This window comes from Lepidothrix coronata, unplaced genomic scaffold, assembly GCF_001604755.1.
Source record: "Lepidothrix coronata isolate B3197 unplaced genomic scaffold, Lepidothrix_coronata-1.0 Scaffold71, whole genome shotgun sequence".
Classification (NCBI taxonomy): domain Eukaryota; kingdom Metazoa; phylum Chordata; class Aves; order Passeriformes; family Pipridae; genus Lepidothrix; species Lepidothrix coronata.
The window spans coordinates 787,874-812,058 of record NW_016690251.1 but is presented as its reverse complement, the minus strand read 5'-3'; the positions used below and the strand labels follow the sequence as shown (position 1 = coordinate 812,058).

General features: G+C 38.4%; 1 protein-coding gene across 2 annotated transcripts in view; it reads right to left on the bottom strand.

The window, feature by feature from the left end:
• Positions 1 to 2,111: 2,111 nt before the first annotated feature.
• HNRNPLL (heterogeneous nuclear ribonucleoprotein L like) overlaps positions 2,112 to 24,185 on the bottom strand; it is a 28,517-nt gene continuing 6,443 nt past the window's right edge. The window contains exons 2-13 of one of the 2 annotated variants that reach the window (XM_017818939.1): positions 22,020 to 22,138; positions 21,655 to 21,892; positions 18,326 to 18,411; positions 15,989 to 16,085; positions 15,828 to 15,900; positions 11,840 to 11,911; positions 9,979 to 10,196; positions 9,702 to 9,823; positions 8,830 to 9,031; positions 7,509 to 7,566; positions 7,293 to 7,391; positions 2,112 to 5,357 (exon numbers count right to left, since the gene is read on the bottom strand). In XM_017818939.1, coding sequence (XP_017674428.1) covers positions 5,302 to 5,357; positions 7,293 to 7,391; positions 7,509 to 7,566; positions 8,830 to 9,031; positions 9,702 to 9,823; positions 9,979 to 10,196; positions 11,840 to 11,911; positions 15,828 to 15,900; positions 15,989 to 16,085; positions 18,326 to 18,411; positions 21,655 to 21,892; positions 22,020 to 22,138 — 1,440 coding nt within the window. In that variant the 3' untranslated portion in view covers positions 2,112 to 5,301. The remainder of the gene's footprint in view (positions 5,358 to 7,292; positions 7,392 to 7,508; positions 7,567 to 8,829; positions 9,032 to 9,701; positions 9,824 to 9,978; positions 10,197 to 11,839; positions 11,912 to 15,827; positions 15,901 to 15,988; positions 16,086 to 18,325; positions 18,412 to 21,654; positions 21,893 to 22,019; positions 22,139 to 24,185) is intronic. The other variant, XM_017818940.1, reaches the window with a different exon arrangement.

Sequence of the window (24,185 nt, the reverse complement as noted above, 5' to 3'; positions counted from 1 at the left end):
TTTCTTAGACACTTCTGAAGCCTTTTGACAGGATGCTCATCTAAAGCCCACTGACTGAATCTGATTTAGCAGCTACAGTGCTGTGGTTAACAGAAGAGAAAACAGAAGCATAATCCATATAACATGCAAATCCCTGCATCCACGCCATTAAATTTAAAATGGCCAGAAGTTTACACTTTGATGATAGAGAAAGCATCAACTAATACAAATTGTGCTTCCTGAAACATCCAAAGTCTGTTGTGTTAACAGCCCAAAAGACAAAAAAAATTAGGAAAGAGTTTCAGTGAGAAGCACTCCAACTAATAACTTCTGGGGGCTTATTTAACTACTACCCAGCTGAATTTGAGTGGAGCATAAACAATTTAATTTTCTTAGTTGTTTGAAGAAGGATGAGACCACAAAATAAACAGATAATGCCCTATATGAAATTGAGTAATTACATCCTGTATTCTGATGCAACTGCCAACCTCGGCCACCCCCCATGCTACAAGCCCATTTCAGTGTTTCCTTCTGAATACTGCTATACTGCCCCTGCCAGGACTAATTTGTTTTCCTGGATCCCAGATGCTTTGGAAAAGAGTGTTAATTATCTTGCCATAGCTGCTGGCTCCCTGGCACATTCCTGCAGGACTCATTCCCTTGCATGAAGACCCACTCAGTCTGCAGCTGCTCCATGAACACCAGAGAAGGAAAAGTTAAATAAATCATGCCAGAACTTAAGACCATGCATCGGCAGCTGCAACAGTCACAAGAGCATGGAATTAATGCATGGCTTTAGCCCAGGGAGCTGGCTGGGAAAGGTCAAGACAGGAAGGCTTGGCGTAGGACAGATAACAAAGCCTTCTCAACACAAGAAAAGGGACTAAGGTTACTTCCTTTAGAGAGCCATGGTCAAAAGCACAGCACAAGTAATCTGGCTGCATTAAGTTCCTCCACATCCTGTGGGAATTACAACTCCTGGAGAAAGAAATCTTCTATTTTTAACAGGGAAAGAGTATTATGCATTAGAAGACTTAACAGCACAAAAATATTTTGCTCTTTTAACTTGATAATGCAGCTGTCTAGAAATGGAAGCCCTTCACCCTTTATCAAATCAGTTGCATTAGCAGTAGAACTTGGGGGCCTCATCATCCCAAACCCTGAACAGCTACTTGTTTCAGGCTATTTTTATCTCAGACTATGGTTTTAAGGAACCCAACTGGCATGCTAGAAACATCACATTATCACGGGAGCCCATCTGATCACTCCTCTCCACAAGTGTCAGTATTAATGGTGCAACAGAGAAGATACTGCCTTGCTACTCCCTCAGCATGCATAAAGTTTAACAGGCAAGGAAAACAAATGGAAAACTCTTGTTTTACAGGTGAAGAATGACAGCAAGTATCTCTCAACTCAAGAGTTCCCTGGTGAATACTATTAACATTTCTCACATCTCAGTCCACTGCCAGACCATTCTGTAGAGAAGCAAAGGTAGGCTGGGAAGAGCCGAGATTAACTTAAAACACATGGTCTTAACAATTAGGAACAAAAATGGCATCAAGGTAGAAATGAAGGAAGTATAAAACACACCTGACTCCTCAGGTGAGATCCTGTGTATCAGATCACTTCATGTTGCTACAGTTTGATATGCACCTCTCACCCCTGTCAGCCCCACAGTCTGGGAGAGAGAAACACAGGTCTAGTGAACTGTGCTCACCCCTTGTTCCTTAGTGACTTCCTCCCAGCACCACTTGTCCCTTGCTTAGATAGGATTCTCCACTCACCCTTGAATTTCACAACAAATCAGTCACACAGCATACTTCTCTCTGTTGTCATCCTAACCAGCGCACTGGTTAGACATAAAAATAGACATAAAATACACAGAAAACCCAGGAATGGCTAAAAAACCCACTAGTAGATACAGACGTGAGAATGCAAGGTATTTTTAAAGAAGGGCACAAAAAAAAGATGTTTAAACACATCCCTGAAGTGAAAAAATAATTATTGAGCAAGCATGTTCATGTTCCCAGACTTCCATGTATTATTTAACAGAAGATACTGAATGTCTCCTGCTGAGCCACCACCATATTCAAACAAGTTCAAGCACTGTTCACAAGAAAACACACAGCAGGAAAAGGAGCAAGTTGCATTTAATTACAACAAAAGGGGCTCAGCCAGTAACAAGCCAGCTTACCCCAAGGATTATCCCTTACTAAAAGACAGACACCACATTAAGTTGTATCATTCCTTTCATAAAGCAGGACACCCAAACACCTTCTCCATTGTTTCTTTTAAATCTTCTCTTATATCACCTGGCAATACACTCTATCTTACTGTGGTGGTATAGAAAGTCAAAAAACAACTCTTCCCACTTCTTGCATATACGGAAAAATAAATAGAAACAAGGATTAGAGTATCATGAGAGAAGAGGAACAGATCTCCACCTCAATATATCATAAACCTCCAATGAAAGGTGACTCATTAGAAAAACAAACAAAACTTCACAAACAAAGGAAACCCAAGAAACAAACAGTGGGACAGACACGAAGATATTACAGAGTGAATGCCAGCTGCTTACAAGCAGGGAATGTGCATAGCAATGTTCACTGTTTTGCTTGTATGGCTTATGCAAAAGAGACAGGAAAAAACTGCATTAAGAGACCTTAAAAGTTTAATTTTAATCTAACAATTACAGTAATGCTGCTGCCAAATGAGACAAACTTCACTTCCCCTGGAGCAACTAACTCTCCACCTGCCCCACTGTTTTGTCTTTACTCCAAAGAGCAAGATTAAAAGTGAACACAGATGTCGTGTGTGGAAGGAGACCAATCTCATTCCCCCCTGAGGACAAGCATCCATCCTTGCAGGCCCAGGAGAAGACATTATTTCCTTTAACAGCAAAACACCAACAAGGAATCTTTCCTGTTCTCATGAATACATGAGTAAGATGATTCTTTTATGGAGAAAGTAGCTTGCACAACTTTTCAGTCTCCTCTCTTTTCTGCCCCACACGGCACAGGCTACTCATTTTGCATATGGGACTTGCAGTTGTTATCAAGTCCTCTAAGACATACCCAGAACTATGCTTCATTCATCTGGGAAGCCACAGGAAAGATGCCTTTCACCTGAACATCTTAGGCACTGAATGCTGTGATCCACTGAGGACACCAAAACATTAAAGTGCATTTCTTTTTTTTTTTCTTTTTTCTTTTCTTTTTTCTTTTTTTTTTTTGTAAAACCTGAATACTTTAAGGGTCACTCATCCCACATTGCAAACTGGACCAACAGAAAACATGCTATTTTTAATGCTCAACTACAAACAACTTGACTTCTGAAACTACATTAATACAAATAGCAATGCAAGTTAGGACAGAAGAAACAGGTTTCCACAGAACATTCAAGTTATGGAAGAGCAATGAAAGACTGGGAGAGACCTTTTACAGTTAAAACACTAAGCAGCACAGAGCATTTCAATAGTACCCAGCATTTCTGGGGCAAGTAGCAACATATGGCACACAAGTGGAAGCGTCTGGAAGCAATTTCTGGGGGAAGAGCACTGCAGCTGAAAGAGTATTAGCAGTGCCCCTAAAATGCAACTCAGTTTACCACCTCCCAGACAGGAGGCTAATATTACTCCAAACTCTGTGCTGAAAGAGCTGCCAAAGAGCAGCTGTGCTTCAGTTCCCAGGTTGGACCTATTAGAAGCCTGATGTGAATACCTGAAATACTCATTACCTAAAGCATGAACAAAATGGAGGTAGACAGGACAAAAATGAATCACTGTTGATGAGAAAACCTGAAGGACATCTGACACATTTTCCCTTGTGTGATAAGGAGTATTTGCCTTGAAATTAAGAATGGGGAAAATGCAGTCTGTATTGAAAGACGTGCAGTGGCCACAGCCTATAAACATGCTGCAACATAACCTGTCAAGGACAAGCACACTGCACAAACCATCTTGCCTAAAAGATGGATATAGATAAAATGTGTAAAGAACTTGTATGATAAAGTATAAAATAGCTGATAAAGTAACTTCCCTCTGACAACTAAGAGCAGAACTGAAATAGCCCTAAACACTTTGCTACAAATTCAGAAAGGGGAACAAACACAGAGCCTAGGACAACAGCTTCCAGGCTTCCCTGCTTGGATTCCCATTTCTGGGGGTTTAACCCAAATGAGATACAACTCCAGTTCCAGAAGAGATCTTTCAAAGTACTGGGACAAAACAAATAATCTTCCCCAAAGTGAAAGATTTCTCGGCTCGTTAATTTTACATCATGTTATCATTGTCTGAATCCCACTGAGACTACCTCAGTTTAAGATACAGCCTAGCCAAGTCTATCCACCCTACGAATTCTTTCATGGTCATAACAGATGTTTAATATAAATCAGACAAAAGAAAACCTTGAATTAACTGTCCAGGTATGAGAGAGTATGGTGGGGCTTGCTTTTTGTTTTAACTATTTCTACCACCTTGGTTTCTTGTCATGTACCCAACTTTTACCATTCAGTATGTCATAAACACTGCTTTAAAAAAAGAGTCAAAAGGATATGTTAAACACCAAAGATTCAAGTTTAAATTATGGAAAATGAGGATGAACACATTGATACAGGCTTGTAACTTTAATTTTTAAAAGGCCCCTACGGTGGAACTAGCTATAGATGGCATCATGCTAATGCAAATGGAAAATAGTTTAAAAAAACCCCAAACAAAACCACTTTAAATAAGTATGAATCATACCATACATGTGTACATACTTTAAAATTTTCTATGTCAGCTTTGTTTGAAATATAAATCAAGTCTATACTACTAAAAGTTCAGTATGTGCAACATTAACCCGATCAAAGCATTTTATAAATACAAGCTTTTTAGTATTGCAACATACTTCACTACTTAACATACTGAAAAACAAGTCCTACATTTAAAATTCTGATGTAATAGTTCTATCTGCCAATTAAGATTAAAAATGGAAAAATACTTGCTAATCTTTAACATTTTGAAAATGCAAATATATTTCGATTTTGAAAAGAAACAATCTTGGTTATACTACTGGTGCTTCTTTAGACATTTGAAAATACTACACTAACAAAATACAAACTTTGTAGTAAGCTTACAACATGTACTTCTCAGAGGCAAAAAGAAAAAAATCTGGTTTGTATTTATGAAGGAACATCCATTTATTATAAAACAAGATAAAAGATATTAGAATTAAGTTGAAACAAGGCAACATTAGAACAACCACTTTAGAGCTTTGTGAACGAAGTGTAGTTTTAAACTTGCAAATCGAGGTGAACGTAGCTCTTAACATGCTGTCCTCTTCTCTATAAATGGGATGAAGTAGAGAAGCAAAGCTTCAAGGTATACGGGTTGGAGCCATCTGTGAGGAGACAACACAGAACAGACTGTGGGCATCTTGCGGAGCCCAGCTCTCCTGCTGATCAACATCACCTGCCATAACCTGACGAGTTCACCAACTCTGTATATTTAAGACTCACACCTCCCTGCCTACCCCCACCAGTGTCCCACAGACACCAGGTGACCTGTTAGTAGGTGTTACTGATACTCTACCAGCATTTTTAGACATAAAAACGAAGTGATGGGTCTGGCTGCAAGGTAATATACATCAAACTCCAAATGCTGTACATATCAATATACAAGAAAGAATTTACCATTATCCCTGCCCCTCCTCCTGGCTGAACTATTTATAAAAGTAGTATTCAATAGGCAAAAGAGTTCTAAGACAAAAGGCACAGATATTTAAGGAAGTCAAGACTTAAAATGAGGCAGAGCTCTACCAGAGTGGCACTGGACAGTGTTTACATGTGTTTGACTGAGAAAAGAACAGCAGGATGTCCAGCACACCCTTCAGGCCTCTCCAGAAAGCAAAGCATAAAACAACTCCTCTCATTTGAAAAAGGTGTCAAGATCCACAGATGGCAGCACACATCTGCCTCTCGGATAGTGGAAGCTAAGCCCTCCTGGTTCAGCCATCTTATTACAGCAAGTCTGGACCAGCAGTTCTTGGTTTAAAACTGCTTTTCCTTGTGATAGCTGTATCTTGGATTATGCATTAAGGTTTCCCTTTTTCTTGTTGAAAGAGAAAGATCTTTTGCTGTTACCACCTCTTCAAACTGAGATAAAACTGAAATTGTGAACAGTATGTTATCAATAATATCTTCGAAAATATTCTGCCCCAAAGTAATCTCAGTCTATTATTAAGATGGTGGACCAAAAATGTGGGAGAATAGGAAAGATTAAACTGTTAATACTTCACAGGGAGAAAAACTCATAGTACTTTGGAGAAGGTAGTTTAGAATAGTATTAGACACTGGCTGGATTCAATGTTTTGTCTGTGAACACCTGGAAAAATTCCATTTAATCCAGTAAACTATCTTAATTGTCCAGTGCAGACCTGGCCTACTGTGTATTTGTTCAGCAGGTGAACTCCCCCTGCTCTATTCTTCCTAGTTTGGAGCTAAATTCAGCTGGGCCTCACAGTTTCTAGTTTCAAAGAGAACCCAGTACAGAAGCAGTAAATTCAGAGTAATAAACTGAGTAACTTAAAGAATCTTCTACCCAAGACATTCAAGATTTTTCTGTATTTACTGTGAAAGAATCATAGAATCATATAATGATTTGAGTTGGAAGGGTCCTTAAAGATCATCTAGTTCACCCCTTGCCATGGGCAGGGATGTCACACACTAGATTATGTTGGCCTTGAACACTGCCAGGGACAGAGCATCCACAACTTCTCTGAGCAACATGTTCAGTGCTTCACCATCCTCACAGTCAAGAGTATCTTCTTAACATCTAAACTTTAAATCTCTCCTCTTTTAGTTTAAAACCATTACCCCTTGTCCTATCACTATTTGCCCATGTCAAAAGTCGCTTGCTCTCTCTTTTTTTATAGGTCCCCTTCAAGGTACTGAAAGGCTGCAATAGGGGCACCTCAGAGCCTCCTCTTCCCCAGGCTGAACAATCCTTATTGTCTCAGTCTTTCCTCAGAGGAGAGGTGATCCAGCCATCTAATCATCTTTGTGTCCCTCCTCTGGTTTTGCTCCAACAAATCCTTCCTGTGCAAGGACTCCACAGCTGGGTGCAGCACTCCAGGTGGGGTCTCACCAGAGCAGAGCAGAGGGGCAGAATGACCTCCCCTCGACCTGCTGGACACATTGCTTTTGATGAAGCCCAGGGTGTCGTTGGCTTTCTGGACTGTGAGTGCACATTGCTGGGTCATGTCCAGCTTTTCATCCACCAAGTCCTTCTCCACAGAAAAAAATTTCTAGCAGTAAGAATAGGAAAATTTACTTACTTGGGACTCTTATCTGGTAGTGATTAAGCACAGTGAGAGCTTCCACTGCATCTGTCTTACATTCCCATTCCAACAGACCAGACAATGTTTTGGCAGAAGCTGTCCAAATGAAAAATAAAAAAGGGAAATACGGGATCAGTAACATCTCCTGGTAGCATATGTTCAGATCAAAATTGGAATTCAAATAATTCCCCAAACAGGTCAAATTTTACTTACGTTTTGGATCAAACACTTTGTATTTAATAAAGCTGAGAACTTCATGATCCTCACATAACTGTCACAAAAATAAAATAAGACATAAAACTCCATTAAAAATGCATATAAATACATTAGCAAAAATTTCAAGTTCCTAGAAGAGACACACAAACCAAAAATACTGACTCTTTCAAAGAGTTTAGAATTTACGGCAAATTATTATTTTAAAAATGTTTAGATTATTCTTATTTAAATTATTCTTTAGAATACCATTCTTTAGTACACAAAACAAGGCTCCTATATCTGTGATATCACTACTATCTCAAAGAACATATTTAAATAGTAAGTTCTAATTTTTGACATTCCTACTTCAATACAGTAGCTCAGACGTTGTACACACAAGGACACCACTTGTGACCCAGAGTTAACTTTCAGACAGAGTCAGGAAAAAAAATATTTTTATTGAACTGAAAAAGAACTCACTGAACTGTCAGCAATTTTACCACTGCCTCCAGCTAAGAGGCCCAGTATTGCATGTTATAAGCATCCAGAATTCATTTAGGACTCAACTGTGCAAAGTGTTCCAGGTGCATTCTTCTCTCCATTCCAAAACATCCTAGCAGTCGTTACAGTAACCATCTCAGGGAATCAGTAAATCTTTTGTGAATTGTAGTCCTAACTTTCATGTATTTGGTTTTGTGTGTCTCTTCCCTTTCCTCCACAAAAAAACCCCCCACATTAAGCTCTTCAACTTTATTTCCAGGATTTTGTTTCTCACATTAAAAAAAATAAATTAAAAAATAAATAAAATTGAAAGAGTAACTCCAGCATTGTGAAAATATCGCATCTTCTATAGTTTTGTATGTATGGCCAGACTTCGCGAGCGAAGATTTGGGAAAGGTCATTAACCCTTCGAGCCTGCGCAGTGGATTTTTTAGGTGAGACACAGCGTGTGCTGAACTGAGCCCACCCTTTAATCCTGAGGTTCATCTGCCGGGGCCGAGTGAAACTCGGACAGTGGCAGTGAGGGTCTCAGAACGTAGGTTTGTTTAGAGTGACCTTCTCTTAGATGGATTGCCTCACAGGGCTAACGAGCTCCATCTGCCCGGGGGGCCGGGAATCGAACCCGGGTCGCAGCGGTGAGAGTCCTGCACCCTAACCACTAGACCACCAGGGGACCCCACATCTTCTATAGAGAGGGGCTACAAATGTATTTTAAAGAACAGATTCTCCTCCAGTGGCTATGCTATAACCACCCCAGTTATTTCTTTTTAAAAGTAGCACCATGTAAAGCTGGGATAGAGCCCAAAAGCACTGTATGCCAATCATTCCAGTTGCCTACCTTTACAAATGTTTCTTCAGTTACACACAGGGGAACATTATAATAATGCAGCACACAGGAGGGTGGTTGGATGATGTTCTTAGATGCCTGGCCAGCACTGGTGAAGCGATTGTTCTTACTCATTGCAAAATCCTTGTAACTACTCGTGCCATCCTCTAGTTCAAATATCTGGCTTGGAACTACTGAATGCTGCTTGGAAACACTGGAATTTAGGGATAGATAGAAATAGATAAAGTTTCTTAAATAATTAAGATTCTTAAATAATTGCAGATTATTGATCTAACTGGAACAGAGTTGACATTTCTTTGTAACAATTTGAAATACAGTAAGAACAAGATGTGTTGGATTTGACACCTTGCTTAAAAAATGCAGAAAAGATGGATAAGACACATTAGGGAATACAGTTTACTAAAGGCCAATCCATGTAATGCCAATATGCATTATTAATGTAAATAAATAAAATTATAAATTGTGATAAATCAATCTCAGAATGGTTGAGGTTGGAAGGGACCTTAAAGACAATCTAGTTCCAACCCCCATGCCATAGGCAGGGACACCTTCCACAAGACCAGAGCCCACAAGACCAGAGCCCACAAGCTCAAAGCCCCATCCCACCTGGCCTCGAACACTTCTAGGGATGGGGCATCCACAGCTGCTCCAGGCAACCTGTGCCAGGGCCTCACTACCCCCTCAGTAAAGAATTTCTTCCTAACATCGAATCTAAATTCACCTTCCTTCAGCTGAAAGCCAAAACAAACAGCTGAAAATTGGAAATCATAACTCCAACAATGACAACAGAATAATGAGATACTGTCTGAAATCTCATTCCATCTGCTCACTAGTAGACTATTAATCTGATAAAACATATTTACCAGACATTAAGTCTCTTTCCAAACAACTTGACGTTATTGAGATGTGTGACTGCTCTTTCTACAGCATACTCATCACCCATTTCCACCAGTGCTGTGCCTGGAATAGTCTTCATAAATTTCACCTGAGATAGATAAGGTAAAAAAAATAACATTGCAACAAACAGCCCAACCAATAGTTTTATAAATTAGTAGGTAATATTTTTAGACCATCTCAGACAGGTTTTTCCAAAGCATTTAAAAGTAGTAGTTTCCAAGTTTCTAATAAATGATGCCTTACCTTCTCAATGTTTCCATACAAGCAGAACAGGTTGAATACCCTTGAACAGTTCATCTTGAGCTGATGCAACCCACTGACCATGACAACCGACCCAGAAGGATTTCCACCATGCATGTAAGAAGAGGATGCCTGGGGCAATGGATAAGCAACAAGTTCTGGAGTGTCCCGAGATCCCATTCGGTACCGGCTTGGCAAGGGCAACAAAGGACCATGTGATCCTAAGGAGATGAAAGACCATGTTTTCATATTGTTTGAAATAAGTTTCGCTACTTAATCAGGCATTTAAGCCCACATACATAATCCATATTTAAAGGAGATGTCGAAGGTTACAGTAGTTGCCATTAATGCTTTTTCCCTTTTAAAGACAACAAAACAAAGCAAAAACAATAACAACAACAAAAAAAACCCAAACCACCAAACAAAGAAACCCTCTTCTATTCAATTTAATGTTCCAAGTCTCTTCTTACACTACCAGGTAAGATATATGCAAGCAAAAACAGGTATTTCAGTAATTACAAAAATAGTATCTTCCCTGCACCATACAAAATATTTGAACATAAACATATTGGAAGAAATATTTAAAATCAATCTTCAGAAATATTCCCATGTCTACTTATAGAGCTACATGGCACCAAGAAAGAATATTACAGAGCAGGGAAAACGAACGAAAAGGAGTGAACTTTTAGCCAGAGATCAGGAGAGATGACACAGCTCTTTTTTCCAGAGACATGAGATTAAGTCAGAAGACTGCCTTCCTACAAAATGCTCATTCGGAAGAAACAGGAATACTTAAACCCCTACATTAATGCAAAATGAAGCAGTCCAGTTTTCCACTACAGGTAAAGTGACAAGTTTCACTGAAAGAGACAATTTCTTTTTTTTGTTTAAATGATGAGACACTACTAGTAAGCAATACCTCTATTTACAGAAAACATTGGAATTACAGACCAAGAGGAGGATCCCTGCTTTTCTGAGACAAAAATAATGTGAAATTCACATAAGCTAAGTATAAAAGGAACCTTTTGTCCTTTTTTGCCCAGCAAAAAGCAGTACTGACAAGGAGACAGTGATATAGGAGGAGACAGACACATTACTTAAGGCAAAAGGATATATCAGAAGAATGAAAAAAGAACATCACTGAATCAAGGTGGAACTTGGAAAATCTGGAGATTTGAAGAACCTTTTAGAAAGAGTAGATAGGATGTCAACCTACATTGTAAAATATCATAAACACCTTTGCAAAGAAAGAGGTAAGACACATCACATTGCATCTGACAGCTGAGAGAAAATAACTAGAAAAGTTATGTCTAGGTGGGGACATTTGTTTCTCAATCCTGAGGTCTTGGTCCAGACAGACCTTCATCTACAGAAAGCACTGGTAACAACTGCAGCAGTAATTCCAGACCATCATTCCTATACAGTCACACAGCTATACCTTTTCAGAATTAGCTGAATTAGAAGAAACACAGCACCTGCAATTCATAGCTTTGCATGCAAGAGCATCAGAGCTCTGTGTTGCATCAAACCATCGATCAAGCTATGTTGCTGTTTTCTACAAGGAAACTGCTCTCCCAATACATTTGTCATTTTCTATCCATTGCTAGGCTGATGGCAACTGAAAGGAAACATTCTTCCAAGCAATAAATACGTAGAGCTGGATGCTATCTACGAAAGGAAGAGGAAAGGCAATGAATGTACATGGGTTTCAGTGAACCAACAGTGTTTTCAGGACGTAGGACTGACAGCACCGCAGGTGAACTGCTCATGCTGAGGGGATCCACCTTCAAGCATTGATTGAATATTTAGAATTCCACACAACATGTAAAGAAATCATAACCACCTTTCATCTTATGTCACTTACCATAACCATCATGTCTAAAGGATGATGGGTGCTCTCCCAAAATAGCTTGCCTCTGCCGGCCCTTCCCTCTGTCTAACATGTGGGAAGGGAAAGAAAACAGTTTAGTAATCACAACTACGCACTTGACTTCTCCAGTTAAGACACAAAGCTTCTAGTTAAGAAGCAAAACAGTAATTTGAGTCCTTGTTAATTTTATAAATGATTTCTCATTCACTGTATGTCTAAAACCACAAGCTGTAGCCCTGGGACACCAAAATTAAAAGACTGCCATTTGTATAACAAAATTGCACTTAAGTTGACTGGGGGCAGTGGCCAATGAGGAGATGCAGACATTTAAAGTTTATGGAAATACCCAATAGTTTTCCTAAACAGACACCACACATTAGTATAGAAAACACCATACAGCAGAATTTACCTATGTGTCTCTTAAAACAAATTTGAAATGCAGTACTTTTGAAAGACAGTACCTGAATCATAATATTAGCTTCAACAGCAACACATTTTCAAAGTGGGCTTCTTTCAAGAAGTTTCAGCATAAGCCAACAACAACCTGTATTACATGGTTTCATAATCAGTAAACAGAGAGCATTACATATGTGTACATATATATTTACAGAACACCTACTGATTTATGGGCGTGCTGAAAGGATTGTACATTATGGCATTATCAGCAGCACGTAACAGTTTAATTGAAGAAAAATATCACTGAATAATGCACTTAAACAGTCAATCCTTTAAGAAAACCCAGTTCTCTAGGACATAAAGTTAAGCAAGGGATCTACATTTATGGAGGAAACCAATGCATCACAGCCAAAGCTGTATTTTCTAATAAGATCCATGCTGCACAACAAAGAAAATCTAAACTTCCAGACTTCTTTGTGGTAAGCAACGATTGTTTTCGTACAATTAAAAAAGCCACATTGAAAAGATGGGGCAAGACATTTATCAGTCTACAACAGTTACCAGGAAATTTAAGTATGACTGCTGAAAATAGTAAATCCAGTCCAATGCAGTTGGAGGTATTTCCCCTGAAAAACAGGAACTATCCGCATTATACAACAGTGGGAGATGAAAACACATGTGCCCTTTCTGCTCAGGATTTTGAGGACAGGTTCCAAGTCAGATATTTACTTTGATAAAAAAGACTGAAGAGAGAACAGTCCTGAACACTTTCAACTATATAGAAGAGAGACTACTGTTGTCAAGTTTTGCTTTTCCATTCCCTTTTCAGGGTAACAGCTCTGGTTCGTGGCTCTAGAAAGCAAAGGGGTGTCATATTTTGAGCATTTAAACTGTATGCAGTAATCATCTTTCAGAAAAATCAGTTCTGTAATTCCAGTCTGTGGAGCTAAATCCTTTGAAACTGCCCCCAGTAAAATCCAGTAAAGGATCACATTTTTCAAATAAAGAATTCTGGGAGAACAGTCTGACAAATATTTCCTCCTTGTAGTAGTGTACTCCACTGCTCTCTCCTTGCCCTACACTTGTTCCTCCCTTCCTTGAACAAAGTCCCTTGATTTTGCCAGTACAAATACTTGTGTAAACAAACACAGAAACATACATAAGAACTGATTCTGTGTTAAAAATAATTCTGAAAGGAAAGGTTCTTTATAATCTTGTTTAAGTTTGGTTTTGTTGATTTTTGGGTTTGTTTTTAAATCAGGTCCTTGAGTCACTGACTGTGCTGGTATTACCACCAAAAGAAATGCTCCAAATTATAGTTTGAACATTCTGACTAAAGGCAAGTAGAATACTAAGTCAGGTGTGGTTTTGGTTAAATCTAATGCAACATGGGTTCATAGCAGCAGGCACTTGTAAGGAATTTTACTTCAGTGGAGAAATATTATGTGCAAGTCTGTAATTTGTTACCATAAAGCACTAAAACCAGTTCTTATAAAAAAAAAAAAAAGGAAGTCATTAGCAAAATGCATTTCCTTCCTAACATTTGAAAGGGAGATGTGAAAATCTGAAAGGATTTATCAGCATGTCTGTCCCTGGAATGAAATTCCTTTGGGCTAAGATCTTCCTGCAGTGAGAGCCCTACAGTTTGGGACAGGTGAAGTTCAAAACCCAAACAATGATGTTGCAAGAGTAATTTGAAGCACAGATACAAAAACACTCTCTATCTCTCTCTCAATGAAAACCCCAACTCCTGAATTACTAAAATTGCTCTAGATGTCTGCTTTCTCAAGTACATTTCAGTGTTCATTCAACAATTTATATTCCCATTTTCTAGATAAGTGGATGTGAACCACAGTAAATGAAAAATCATGCTATATACAATATATAATGAGATATATATAAGGCTAATTTTTTTCCTCTTATGTGTAGCAGGGTGATGTATAGAGAATAAAGACAGTAACAAAAGGAAAAGAGTAGAATGAGAGTTCTTGAGAAAGAGCAAGCCATTCCTATACTAAGTTTTTCATTTTCCACTGTTTGCTCTATTTGGGGGAACCTTAAGTTCATACAGCCATACTTATCTGCAGACCAATTACATAATGTAATTAGATGGACAATCTTACAAGTCAGTCTCCAAACACTGCAATAAGCAAAAGATATGAGGGTCAAATTAATCCTTCAAATTTTTCAGATTTTTTTTCTTGCCCTTGAGTTTTGAGTTTCTTCAGAATCCCTTTATTTTTAACTCAAGAATTTGAGAAAAAAAATTGAATCCCAATACAAATAGTCATAATCTACAAGCTGCAGCCAATACTGTAGCTCCCTTGTTAACTTTTTACAAGAACTTCATTTTGAAAATCCGAGCCCTAAGTTTTTAGTTGTACAACAGTTTTACAAGCCCAGCGTCTCTGCAGAGTTACTTTGAAAGTGCATATCTCTTGAGACAGCGAAGCCCTGGTTCTCATATAGCCTTTGGTAAGTAGATACTCTATCTTGGTCACATTATCTTCACTTTTCTAACTTTACATTGAACACATTATTGTACATAGATAACTGAACACTGCACTCAATAGTTACAGATTTTTGTTTTCTTTTTTAAAATAAACACTTTACAGGAGTCAGGCTACACAGCAGTTTGACTGTACATATATAATCATAGATTCCACTGACATGAATTAAGCTCTGGTAACTTTTACAGCTGAGTACTTAAGAGACAGTACCAATTATGAATCTCCCTGCTTTATTACTTTTGTATAGCTGAGGGGGGGCTAATGATATTGCACTGCTCAGTTCCAACTATCTACATATAAGAATTAAATTTCCCTACTACTAGACAATATTTACACTGTTAGGTCTGAATGCAACTCTCACATACAGCAAGTAATAAAAAGATTACAATGTCAATGATATCAACAAGAGTTTCTTAATTTTGGATGTTCTCAATTTTTCAGTGGTAATTTTAAGGGAAATAAGACCAGCATACATACAAGCTTTAACAGAATGGGTACAGTCTATCATGTTATTCATCCCATACAAATCTGAAGTACTGAAAATGTCCTCCTTTAAAAACTTGTGGTGGTGGTGCATGCAGTATGCAGACAAGGTGAACTGCAAGTTTGAGTTTTTTTCAGAGGGTTTGTTTGTTTGGGGTTTTTTTTGCTGATGCCGATGTGGTGCATGATGAAGTGTAGAGTCAGCCTGCTGAAGTCCTCTATCCTTCTTAATGCCTTGTCCAACATAGGGGAAAAGAGTCCTTTCGAAGGAGAAGCAGTGTGCAAGTTTGTAGTTTATAAGGAATAGTCTGTGCCAGGTTTCCTCTCCTCCAAAGAGAGAGAGCTGCTTGGAGAAATGCAAGTCCTTGAGAACTGCGAAGGTGCTTGCAGGTGTGGGCTCCTTGTTGAACTAAGTGGCTCAAGCACACGGCAGTAGGGGGCACTAGGGCTCAGGGTTAATTCCCTGGCTGGTGACACAGCCTTCAGCAGCACTGGCCTGCTTTGGAATGACTATTGCCATACAGCCTGACCACGTGTGAAGGATTGTCATTAGTACAGTCAAACATCTACAGGGATAACGTATGAAAACCTACCTCGTCGGCCCAGATATGGCTTAGTGTAGTCCCAACTATCGTTGTCGTTTCTAATGACATTAAGTCGAGTTGGCTGTTCAAATAAAGTAAGAGTGAAAAAGGTTAAGTCTTGACTATATATATTTTTCTAGTAAAATTAAAAGAAAAGGTCCAAGCATTACCCTTGCATATTCAATTTTTAGTGTGCAGCATCCTGCATAGATATCTGCTCCATTGAGTGCAGCCTTCGCCTTCTGGGCACAAAACACTGATTCAAACATACACATCATGTTAAGGATTTTTTTCCCTCAGGTGTCTCAATCATGTCCCTTTTATCCGATACGGCTTTATTTTTGTAGCCTGCAGATATTTCACTTTCGTATACACTACAGGAACTCCATACAGACTTATAAAAAATGACCAAAAAGTACATTTGGGTTCAACTTATGTGAAAAGATGTGCTCAGCACACGATGACACCATTCATAAATTAGTAAATTCCTCAGTGGATTATATGGATGAAAGCTTTGTTTATGCTCTGATCTTATCCCATTTAGAAGGGGATTCTGGTGCAGTTAGTAATTTTCATCAGAAGACACGGAGAGTTACCAGCAAGTCTAGAGAATATTTGATGGGAAAGTTCAAGCTGCATCATTCGGGAAGGAGTCAGAGTTCTGGTGTGAGAAGGTGTGATTTAAGACGCTTCCCTTCTCACAGCATTGGCTAGAGACTTGTGGGTAGGGAGAACATGAACTCAGAGTAGTTACTTTACAGCAAAACGAACTAAGAAAGTGTACATCCTTTTAGCTTGTTAGCCAAATAAAACCACGTAACTAAGAGAACTTTGAATGAAGAAATCATCATTTTGCACCAAAAGAAATACATCAGGTAGATGCATGTACCAGGCTCCAACCCGTAAGTTATTTCATATGCTCTATGTACTCCAAGATTAGTTCTATGATTAGCAGAAAAATGTACCTGAGCCTTGGCACATCACAACCCATGATCTCATACACACTCAATAACATATGGTGTCAGAAAGCCTGAAATTTGCAGCAGAACAGACCTTTTGCACTATGCTTTGATATCATTTAGTGAAGTTTTGGAAGTAGTCTGTAACAGTAGCATATGCCTTGAGTTTTACCACATTCCTGCGGCCCAACTTCTTCCAAGGTGATGCAGGTTCACTGTGAAATTTAAAAGTGAGAAAAGCGAAGCTTCCCAGACCTATAAGGAAGTGACACTGGCTAGAACTGTGGGAGCACATTTGCAAAAGTAATGGGTACTGCAATTAGCATTTAATTTTTAGTAAATTTTTTAACTTTTCAGATAAGGTTTGTCTTGCAGCTCACTTTCCTCCTCCCCCCAACTGTTTACTTTTGTAATGCTGCTGTATTACTCACTTGTATTTGTGAGTTTTCTTTCAACTGCTGGCTGTTTTTGTTTTTAATAAAAGGCACGTTACAGAATTTAATTCAAAGGACATAAGTATGACAGTTTCCAAGTGTGGGGAGGATCCTGCACACAACTTCCCTAATCTTTCACAAGACACAGAATAACCCCTGACTGTACAAGTCATCTGATCCAGACAACACCACTTACCACAAACTTAACAAATACAGTAAGTCAAACTACTATCTGTTAGGACACATAGTTTGTTTAAGTCTTCTACATAAATAGCAATTAGTTTGCTTTTATGGAAGTTGGGTAGCTGTCTTTGCCTGGGAAATCACCAATGCAGCCACTGGTTAAGTCCTGTTTTACAAAAGGGACTCACTAATAAAGCTTGCCCAATTAGTAGCATCTGAAATCACAAAGGAATGCCTGAGATTTTGGTAAATTTTCTCCAGATAACAGCTCAAAAATGGAGAGTAATCAGCCTTTAAAAAGATGGCTATCAGAGTTTTATAAGTGAAGGCATATAATCATATCAGACTTTAGACTTTGCGAACGCCAGTAACACACAACCCTGAACATTCAACTCAACCCACGTACAACTTAATGCCACAGAGTAAAGAGCAGGATAACAGAGCAGGGAACTTCTTCAATACCTGATGAACGGGGTAAAGGAGGCCTAAATTGGTCTTGTGCTTTACTGAAGTCAGAATAGTAAGACAAGCAGTACATGCTGGAACTAATTTAGAAGAGTCTGAAGTCAAATTGCATCCCTGCAATCCCTTACCCACTTCTTGAGTATCAACACAGGTAGAAGCCATGAAACTTTTATGTACAAGGGGTTGTCAAATCTATGACATATTTTATGTCTGCAATTATTAGCCTTAGGGGCTATAAACACGGCTATCAAGACCACGATTGACAATGCCATTTTCCCACAAAGATGACATGTGTAAGTGCTACCTTGTTTTACAGACATACAGAAATTAGAAATTACCACATCTTAGACAGAAATTAAAAAATAATTTGGTCTCAAAATTACATGGTATTTTTCTGACATTCTCACGTTAAACCCATCTGGAACCAAGAACCTATAGAAAAAAAAATTGCACTCAAAAAGGATATTCAACCATGGCTTGTATTCCATTTCTCTTGAATATAACAATGCGCTGAACCTTTCCAACAGGGTTGCACACTGTATACAAAACATCCTAAGGAAATAGAAAAAAATATTTTAGTCAGATGTGAAATTCCAAATACTTTTGGTCCACAGAACATTGGCATTTAAATGCCAAAGAGCAAAGAAAAGGCTTGTTAACTTTTCATTTCTTATTTTCCTCTATACAATTTTTACATTCATGATTAGCATTTTTTATGGATTAATGTAATACAGGCAATCAAATCTGAAAACCAAGAAAAAAACTCCTATATGAAGTACTCATGCAAACATTAGTTTAACAAGTATCTTCAACTGCGTTAAGACCCAGTAATTGCATCCATGTCTCAAGCTCTGCTACCTTTGAAGCCTGCACTGCAGCTGGTCTACCAAAGCAAAGAGAAACAAAGTGGCACTGTAGTTACAGCACATTTCATTTCATGAGACTCTAGCAGCTGAGTTCATGTTCATTTTCAGAGAGTAACTGGGGATAGTCCAAGATGTAAACTTGGGTAGCTTATCAAAAAGAGAATTTCAATCGTTTTCACCTGAATCAAAGACAGTCCAAGTGTCCAGGTGCTATGTTTCTTCACTTAAGGCAGAAAAACTTCTGACAGGAAAGCGAATTCATGACTGGATTCATGCAAACCCATTGTTAACGCTCTGCTTTCAGCAGCATTTGTCTGTATTACAAGGAACCAATAAAATTCAAGACCATCCTCAGTGCTGCAGGGGAACCAAACAGTAAGGGGTAAAGCTCGCCTTACTGCACATCAGGCCAGCCCAGGATGTGGTGCTGGGAGTAACTCAAACTACAGTCGATTACACGTAACAGAAACCAGTCTCCAGCATTCATCTCGCCAAGAAAAATAAGTTTATTTTAGAGTGATTATACACCCAAACTCAGAATTCCCAGGATTCAGGCTTGAGAACCCAAACAAACAGGAACTGTGATTTCTGAAAACAATTCACCCATTAGACCATATTCAAACAGCTGAAAGCACATAAGCTTTACTGGACAGCCAGTTTCATAACTACACCTAGCAGGCAAAGGCACTAATACCTTGGTGAAACACTCTACTGCAATCCATTTTTTCTTTCTTTTCTTTATATCTAAACCAAATACCTCCGAAATGCTCATTCCAGGATCTTGGGGTATATCCTCAGGTTTATTTGGCTGACATGAGGGAGAAGGGGGAAGCAAGTAGGTATAGTACTTATTATTATGTTTTGCAGAATAGAGGAGCAACTGGGAGGCACAGGGGCAGGGGACATGCTGGATTTCTTAAAACTAAAACAAACACAGCCCACGTACCCCCCCACGCACACAAGGAGAAACTAGAAAAAGAATACGTATTATTGCTGGCTAGAGCTGCAGTGGTGTAACTTCTGGCTCTTATAAAGTACCATAAGCTTTAATATATTATCTCTAAATAAAAACAAACCAACCCCAACACACACAACAAACCAAAAACATTGGCCATACTCAGGGGCCTTGCTCCAGACACTCTGGTGGAGTGTTTTGCATAGCTAAATGAAGCAAACAGAGGAGATTGTCAACCTTAAGATTTTTAGAAAATGGACGGACATTTTTGGAAAGAATTCAAGCATCCTGAACCCATAAACAGTAGGATCTGTGAGATCATTTATAGGTATATTTTCTATGCACGCTCCACAGCACAAACGGCTGCCCTCCATCTCCTCTTGTTTGGGAGAAAAGATTCCCAGAAACTTTCCAGCCCCAAGTGACATTAATTTTCAGGCAGACGACTTTCTTTCATAATTTTGGCCCATTGGCCAAGTCCAAAATTTGTGTTTTTCTCGTCACATTCTTAAGCTGTTACAGGTACAGCTGCTCTTTCCCAGCTCCTGTGACCCTGCTAGACTACACTGTCTTCAATGAGCTCTGATGCTTGCCAGTAATTCTGGAAATTTGCCTGCTTCTAGCACTCATTGGTATATGATAAGCAAACAGCTGGGTGCAGTGGGAAGGAAGAGGTTGGGAGGCAGTGTTTGTTTTTAAAAAGGAGCTACTCTGCTCGAGGCTTCATCCTCAGAATTTCCATGAAGTCTCCTAGCCCAGAACCACGCTGCTGCCACCAGTGCCTTCAAGCATCTACGTTCAACTCAGTCGCTTATGCAAGGCAAATTTAAAATGCATGAGTGAAACAGAGTTTCCAAAATTTGATCACAGTCACGTGCAAAGAACATTTTAACTTAGTGGATTTGTTGACACAGCTCCCAGCAGGTTCGTTTTTAAACACTAAAAAGCAACTCATACCTTGACATGCTTTTCTACAAAGAAAACTGGCAGAAGAAAATTCATCATCCACTAATGAATCAACAGGCAAAAACCTATCAATATTCACGAAACACTGAAGCACAAAGCACGACATGTAACTGACTACTTGAGGTAATTTCAGGAATACTAAGTTGCAATCAATTTGCTGGCATAATATACAGCACATTAAACAAAACTTAATACTTGCATTAAGTTACATGGTTCCACACAACCCAAACACTTTGATCCATACTGTCCTACATACTTCCCTAAGTAATTCATGCTTGTATCATAGAACACAATTTCTAATTTCTTCCTGAGACATTTCTGTGCAATTCAACATGTACTATAAAATCTCTATGAAAAATATAAGCATTCAATGCATGATACAACATACACTCTTAAATACTAGCAAAAAAAAAATCTGTATCTTAAAAAAATCCATGTACGTGTGCCATAAATAAATGGCAATAAACTGGATGCAACTGTATATATGGTATGACTTGAAATACTGAAAAGGAAAATGTATTGGTCCAAATAAAAATAGGAAGCTTCCATCAAACTGGAGTTGATCATCAATAGATGAAGGTTTCAAGTTTCCACAAAGGAAATACTCAAGAAGGACTGCAATAAAATAACCCTTCTTGCTGGAAAAATTACTTGCTCTTTAAACATACACTACTCAGAGCCTAAAGGCTAAAGAACAATCTTGATGTTGTGGCAACACATTTGGAAGTATTTCAGAAGCATGCAGCAACTTAAAACATTTCAAAATCCTGACCTCAGAAGTCTTCAAATGTATTGTGAAATATCCATACAAGACTGAATCATCTCAAAAAACCTTCCTTTTAAAACATTCACATTACCTATGTGAAGATGGTATAAAGCTTTGGTAGGTGAAGTTAATTTCTGACTCAAATTAACAGATAATACACAATGAAAATAATATAACAGAGATTGCTGCTCTCTGCTTTGTATTATTTTATTAAAAAACATCAAATAAAAGAAGAAGCATACCACTGTAATTGGGTAGAGAGGATTCTGAATTGACAACAGGAGAACTTTATTTCCACCAGATGGGTCATCAGTGTTCCCTGGACGAGTAATCCTCTTACTTGTGGAGTAGTTGAAGAAGGCCTGCTGCCCAGCAATATACACAGGTTCATCTGCTGCAAATGTTACACATTTCTTTGCACTTTCTACGTTTTCAAACTCCACCAGAGCCTGGCGTTTAAATGGCATCATCATGACATAGCTGGTGAGAGAAACATCACAGTAAGTTTCCCTACATGCCTACTCAAAACAACTCCCAAGCCCCACAACGGTCACACTTTCATTGTTTAGAAATGTTTTTTTCTAAACAAATCATCACAAAGACATACCATATGGTTCCAAACTTTTCAAGAGCTTCCACGAGATCCGCTTCCACAACTGATTCACACAGCCCTCGGACATGGACGACAGGAGAAACAGAGACTTTGTGATGACTTCCCCCGGCATCCTAGCAACAAAATGACATTTTAAAATTCAGCACAGAACAAGAAATACTGTTATCGTTAACTAAAATTAAATTTGGTAGACACCACACTAGGTCCAGAAGCAGCCATCTAAACGCACAGCCTAAGCACATGTTAAATCATTTAACTTTTCTTTCCAAACAGATTGCCAAGTTCCGTTGCTGAAGTCTACTTAAAATAAAAAGCTTTTCAGATTTAATTAATCTGTTTGCACAAACAAGATTTTTCTAATATAAAAAAAAGTGGCCTATTTAACACTGGTTGAATTGCAGGAGGTCTTACGCCCTATTCATTAAGAGCATAAAAAAAAATTAGGACATGCCCAATAGCTAAAATATTTCTAACACTCTTCCTGTTTGTTGCTGCCAGTATTTGTTTGAGACAGGTTGGGGGAACAAAAAAAGCAAGAACAAACAAGGGCCATCAGTAAACTGAATGAAAATTGTGTATTTTTCTAATGTATGTAGAGCTGTGCTCCACAATGCAAGAAAATGCCGTTTTTGGACTATACTTGAAATAATTCTGAATATTCTTCTAATTCTGAACACTGTTCATACATGTTTTTAAAGACTCACAATGCTCTCTCCTTTCACCTCAAGGTTGAATACCGTTAACAGATCCAGACATTGTACATTAGCATACAGAATTCCCACCATGAACATTCTTCAGAGCTACTGCCATGACTTCAGACAGTCTTAGTGTTCAGTGTGACTGGAGAATTTGGGCTGGAATCAGCTAATCTTTTCATGCAAAGCCTGAAGTAAGGCTGAAATTTACCTTATATATTTTAAGACACTGAGGGTAAAAAAAAAAAAGAAATTATGTACGCTAATAATGAGAGAGAATAAAAAAAGATTAGAGATAATAAAGGGCACGTTAAAATATACTGCAAATATCCAGCACTCAAATTTCGTATGTGTAACAGCAGTGTAAAGTTGATGTATTCAAATTTAGCAACTACATCAAAATGTTCGATCTAGCAGATCGAGTCTTGTTGATTTTTCACTTTCTCTTAAACAGTAGTATAGCAGAGAGATTCTCATCTGTAACACAAAGGAGCATTAAGCTCCAGTAATTAAGTAACCACAACGATTGCTACTACTGCTAGACATTCCTCTCTTCCCTGTCCACTTGAACAACAGATTCAAGGAAAGAAACACATTCCAGAAAATTACAAATTGAATCGTGTGTTTAACTCCTGTGTTCCATATGCAGTTCTCACTAAAAAATTACACATTTTTTTCTTTAAGTCAAGGATTTGACCATTCTGTTTGAGCCAAAAGCCAGCACTTCGGACTTCCTCAGATGTCAGAACAATCTGCTGTGTAACTTTTTAAGCTTAGCTTACATTTTATTTGTTTGCAGTATGAAAGCATTTTAAGTGGCAACACATTTCTTTGAATAAGAACTCTGACAATGCTGGTAAAACAGCACCAGTGATATTGGCATAAGATATTTATATCCTGAATCAATCAGCTCAGGTCTACAGCAGCAGCAGTGATCAAAGCAGTCATGAAAGGTTAATACTTTGAACTCCAAATACTTAGGGAACTGCAGAAGGAACAAAACTACAGAGAGGTTTTATTTTCAGCTTATATATTCTTAAATTACATTCATATTTTTCAAAGCTGAAAGAAGCACCTAAGGAAACCTTCAAAAGAAAACAAACAACAATTACCACTTTTTCCTGCAAAGCCTATTGCTCTAAGGTGTTAAGATAGTAGGCACTTTTACTTTATTTACGGTCTACAGAAAAATCAAAAGTTATTAAACTGATTATTCATTGCCCTGCATAACTGCTACTATATTAAGATCCCAGTCAGTGCTAGGGCTATGCATTTTCTGTTAGGGTTTTTTTTTAATACATTCAAGAAATCTCACCCAATAATATTTCTGTCTAATCAGACGGTAAATATAAGCAATGATTTGCTCACTGAAGCAAAGATTCACTAGAAAGAGTTACTAGCAGGTACTAGCAGCTTAGTACTTGCTACTCGCTACCTTACTGAACTAGTACCTCCAGAAATCAAG